Source organism: Sinocyclocheilus rhinocerous, unplaced genomic scaffold (assembly GCF_001515625.1).
Source record: "Sinocyclocheilus rhinocerous isolate Xijiao unplaced genomic scaffold, SAMN03320098_v1.1 scaffold1420, whole genome shotgun sequence".
In the NCBI taxonomy this organism is placed as follows: domain Eukaryota; kingdom Metazoa; phylum Chordata; class Actinopteri; order Cypriniformes; family Cyprinidae; genus Sinocyclocheilus; species Sinocyclocheilus rhinocerous.
In genome coordinates, this window is record NW_015666537.1 from 460772 (window position 1) to 465762 (window position 4991).

General features: G+C 38.6%; 1 protein-coding gene across 1 annotated transcript in view; it reads right to left on the reverse strand.

Annotated features, from left to right (window-relative positions):
* The window catches only part of LOC107732547 (potassium voltage-gated channel subfamily B member 2), a gene marked incomplete at its 3' end in the record, with an annotated part of 28006 nt that overhangs the window by 16298 nt on the left and 6717 nt on the right, over nucleotides 1–4991 (reverse strand). The window contains exon 2 of the mRNA XM_016543908.1: nucleotides 2698–2863. Within this exon, the coding sequence (XP_016399394.1) occupies nucleotides 2698–2772 (75 nt within the window). The remainder of the gene's footprint in view (nucleotides 1–2697; nucleotides 2864–4991) is intronic.

Genomic DNA, 4991 nt, shown 5'->3' on the forward strand with positions numbered 1-4991 from the left:
ATTTCAAACTGAATATTTGGGCTAACCCTCTTCTGTATTTTTTTAAATAGTGCTGCTTTGTTGATCTAATGTTCTCTCAGATGCTCAAATGGAACATCCTAAGTGGAAATGTCCTAAATTAATAATTAGTGTGGCCAATAATTAGATAATTAGTGTGGATATACTCTGATATTTTGCATTGTGTATGTGTGGGCCATGTGGTTGCCCTACCTTGGCAGCTACAGAAGAGCTTGGTTTCTCCAGCAAATCCCAGAGCTTCTGCCTTTTGTCTGGACAGCAGCCCGTGTCCACCTGATCTCCTTCCTTCTCCCTGAGAGTTTCAGCCTCTCTCCTCAGCTCTTCATTCATCTGCTCCTTCTTCTGATGGTACCGTGCCTGGCAACACGACTCCAGATAGATCTCATCGATGCCCCAGTAGTCAAGCTCCTGACCAAAAGACAGAGCGCACATCTCTTCCATCATGTGTAGCTTGCCAGTCCGGTAAAAGTTTAAAATGGAGGAAAAGGCACCTGGGTGCCTGTCAAAGAAATACTCGTTATCATTTAGACTGTAGTCATCGCAGATCTCCATTAAAGTTTCATGGGTGTTGCAGTCTCTGAGTTTCCCCAGACGGGTTCGCGGCAGTCGGTCCAGGGTTCTCCATAGCACCTCATGGACCAGCCCACCCACATTGATCCGGACTCTTCTGGATCTGGCTTTTGTCCGGATAATGTCGCTAGGTTCTGGCGGGAGTGCGCCTTGCAGAATGTGCCAGTCCACCTGCCCAGTCCCACTACCACACATAATGCTAACGTAAATCTGTTAAACACAATGAATCAGAGTGAGAAGCTGTACCTTGTCCTTTCTGCTCAGGTAACAGTTGTTGACAAATATGCCCAAGAAAACATGTGGATGAAGTTTAATTTGATTCTTAGAGTTCACTGAGCCAGCTAGTGGGAATGTTTATGAGTATTACCATCTGTCCTTTCTCTCCTCAAAACTTTCAGTTACACTGAGTTCAGTGTGGCAGAACCAATTCTGCTCCAAATGTTGAACATTACATTTTGTGTGGCATCAAAGTTAATATATATTTAAAACGTAAAAAATATAAAAAAGTTAAAATATAATCTATAATCAATTGACACATGATCAACTTAATGAGAATGCTAGTTATCATAATTAAAATGCTGACATCGTTACTATTATTACAATGCAAAATGCAATCTTGTTCACGATTCTAGTGAGTTTTATCAAACCTAGTTCATTTAAAATGCTTTTATTTACCCCTTGGAAAGTCTCTTTTCTCGAGAGACAAAGGGCAAGGTAAAAAAATCCTGTACATTAAAGCATTTCACTAATGGCTCTTCTGACTGCTTTCCCTGTCTGTATTCTGGGAAGTAGGCGATCTGTGTATTGAGACTGGGCAGTGAGTGGAGACAAAGCTCCTGAGCAGCTGTGAAAAAGCATTTTAATATTCTCAACAACCTTCTACCGGGACAATCTACTAATGTGTAAGAAAATATAATTAGTCAAAACTTACTTAAATCCACAATGAGAGATATTTAAAGCACCATCTTTAAATTTAACAGACCATGACAGTGTTTTTGTTTTATTGACTCATTCTTAATCATTCTTAATTAAGTAACGCATGCGTATATCAGTCATCCGTGCAGCATCTCACCACATCGGCAAAATAAAGAGCAATAGCAAACATCTCGGATGGAAAATACAGCCAAAATAGTTTCACACTCACATACAGGACCATAAATCTTCCCTCCAGCAAGCTATATACCACAAAAAATATGCCTCTTCTTTTGTGGCATAAAAGCCTAGGCTAATATGTCAATCACGATAGCCGGGGAAATGCATATGGGATATGTGTGTATTTATAAATTCTTCTTTGGGTTTCATATATCATCATAACGCTGCTGGCGTCAGTCTCAGAATTTTGCAGTCCAAACTTTACCCTTGAATTTGCCCCTAGTCATTGTAAGACAAATTAATAATTCATTTCAAACTGAATATTTGGGCTAACGCTCTTCAGTATTTTTTTAAGTGCTAGTTTGTTGATCTAATGTTCGCTCAGACGCACAAATGGAACATCCTAAGAGAAAATGTCATAAATTAATAATTAGTCCGGCTGATAATTAGATAAATTAGTGTGAATACACTCTGATATTTTGAACTGTGTATGTGTGGGCCATGTGCTTGCCCTACCTTGGCCGCTACAGAAGAGCTGGGTTTCTCCAGCAAATCCCAGAGCTTCTGCCTTTTGTCTGGACAGCAGCCCGTGTCCACCTGATCTCCTTCCTTCTCCCTGAGAGTTTCAGCCTCTCTCCTCAGCTCTTCATTCATCTGCTCCTTCTTCTGATGGTACCGTGCCTGGCAACACGACTCCAGATAGATCTCATCGATGCCCCAGTAGTCAAGCTCCTGACCAAAAGACAGAGCGCACATCTCTTCCATCATGTGTAGCTTGCCAGTCCGGTAAAAGTTTAAAATGGAGGAAAAGGCACCTGGGTGCCTGTCAAAGAAATACTCGTTATCATTTAGACTGTAGTCATCGCAGATCTCCATTAAAGTTTCATGGGTGTTGCAGTCTCTGAGTTTCCCCAGACGGGTTCGCGGCAGTCGGTCCAGGGTTCTCCATAGCACCTCATGGACCAGCCCACCCACATTGATCCGGACTCTTCTGGATCTGGCTTTTGTCCGGATAATGTCGATGGGTTCTGGCGGGAGTGAGCCCTGTGGCCGTGAGACCCTCTGAGCCCCGAAGGTTACCCTTTCAGTCATGATTGCTACTACTCAAATGTTATGCTAATTCAGATGTCAATTAGGAGTACAATGATGAATCCACCTCAGACAAGGCCCTCCATGGTAGCACCTGAAAAGCAAAGACATTTCAGGACACCTTATCATGTAACATAAAAATTACTTCAATAATATTTGGAATAATACATAGGCATATGATTAGAAAAAATGAATGTGGATTTCTAAATAAAGCCATTAATATAATAAAAATATCATTTTATGGAATTCAATGCATTCAGATCTCCAACACTATAATGACCCTATTTTATGCTCTAAAAAATTAATGAACCAACAAACTTTGCAGGCTAAAACTAGTCTCCAAAGCACACAGTTTTTAGAAAGTAGAGGATTATGAAAGGAGGAATCTTAACAAGGGCCCTGGACTTTAGTAGTTCTACTGTAATGGGGTCAATGAATTCATGCAGAATATGACTTTAGCTCTGCTGTGTAAGCATGTTTTCAGCTTAGAAATAAAAAGTGTTATAATATTTGTGGGGCTTCAAGAAAAATACGTCTAGGTGGTGTAACTGTCCAGAGATAATAAAAAAAGAGTAAAAACAAGTCCTGAAACAAATTTTTTTTTTTTTAAATATTATAAATATTTGAAAACGTTTTATTTAATAAATCAAAGTTCTTGTGGCATAACTGGGAGGCCATTTTGTTGTCATGTGACAAGAAAAACTGCGTGTCAAGGTCATTAAGTTTTTTTTTTTCATTTTACTTTGACACATTCTGGCATTTTTATGTAGAGGCTTGATATTTAAAAATTTGTAATGATATTTGTAAAACCAACAACAACAAATAAATAAAAATAAATACAAATCTTGAAAATATCCTTATATTGTTATTATTATTCCACTTGACATTACATTGACATTGCTAGTCAGTTAATGTGTAATAAATGTTTTTTTTTTCCAACATTTGTTTGCATGTTTGAAAAAATTACATTTCAGAACTTAGCACATAGATGTTATTTCTCTTTTTTAATCATCTCGAACATGTAAATTCAACAATGACAATTGAAATGTTCTTGTGTAACATTTGGATGTCAAGTAGGCTATACTTTTGGCTCTGAGGACAGAAGATAATGCGATTGAGTATTTAAGAATGTCTTGATGATAAATCCCGGTAGGACTATTTAGCTGGCTTCTATTTCTTGCTCTTAAAAGACGTCGTAACAGCCGGCTATTTAAAACTCCTAACCAGAGAGGAAACTATATAGGCCAACATTTCATAATGCTGCAGCACTGCGATGTATCAAAACTATAATGTCCCGTAGTTTGCATGACTTCAACACACTGTCACATAATATATCCGCAGCTTTATGCTTTATCCCCACAAAGTTAAGTTGGTGTGCCCTATTACCAACTCGCTCTGTAAACTCTAATTACTGAGGAAAAAATCAACTCATTAAGGTGCACGAGATCTATGCTCAAGAGAAACAGAAAAATACTGACGTGATACAAGTTTGTTACACAGCTAAAAAGACGATGCTCACTAAATAAATGATTAGAAACGATTCAGTCTTCGTATCAATTTTTTTTTCAAGTTTTCCCTTACAAACTTTGCATTTCAAGCTGTTCAGGTACATTCATCATCACAGACTAATCCTTAATCAGGAAGGAAGAGGCTGTACTTTCCAGTGCACCTGTTTCAGGACAGCTGGTCAAACTCTCTTCTACACAAAGGTTATTCAGCGGTTCTTAGATGATCAAGAACCACTTTTGCTGTAAAAACCTCTCGAGGTGAAACTGCATGACATAAAAAAGTTCTTGTAAAATAAATTGCATTCTTTTTCGTTTGTGTCAGGAGCCTTTATTTCCGAGAGTGAAGTCTAAATAGCTGGGACACGCTGAGAGCAGCAGAACTGTAGTGCATGCCTGTCCGTGGAGTTTACTGTGCCTGATGCAAACAGTGCAATCTTACGCACAACTATCCAAACGACCAGAGGTGTAAAGTATTGGAGTAAATGTAATTAGTTACTGTACTTGAGTATCTTTTCGGGTACTTTGTAGTTGTACTGAGGATCAAAGATATTAGCCACTTTTACTCTTTACTTCACTACATTTTTGAATGAGTATCTGTACTCTTTACTCCACTACATTTGAAATGAGTGTTGCAGTTACACATTAAATTTTGCATGGACCTAGCTTTTTCTGCAGCAGTTCATTTCTGCTACAAAAGATGTGATACTGCCTATT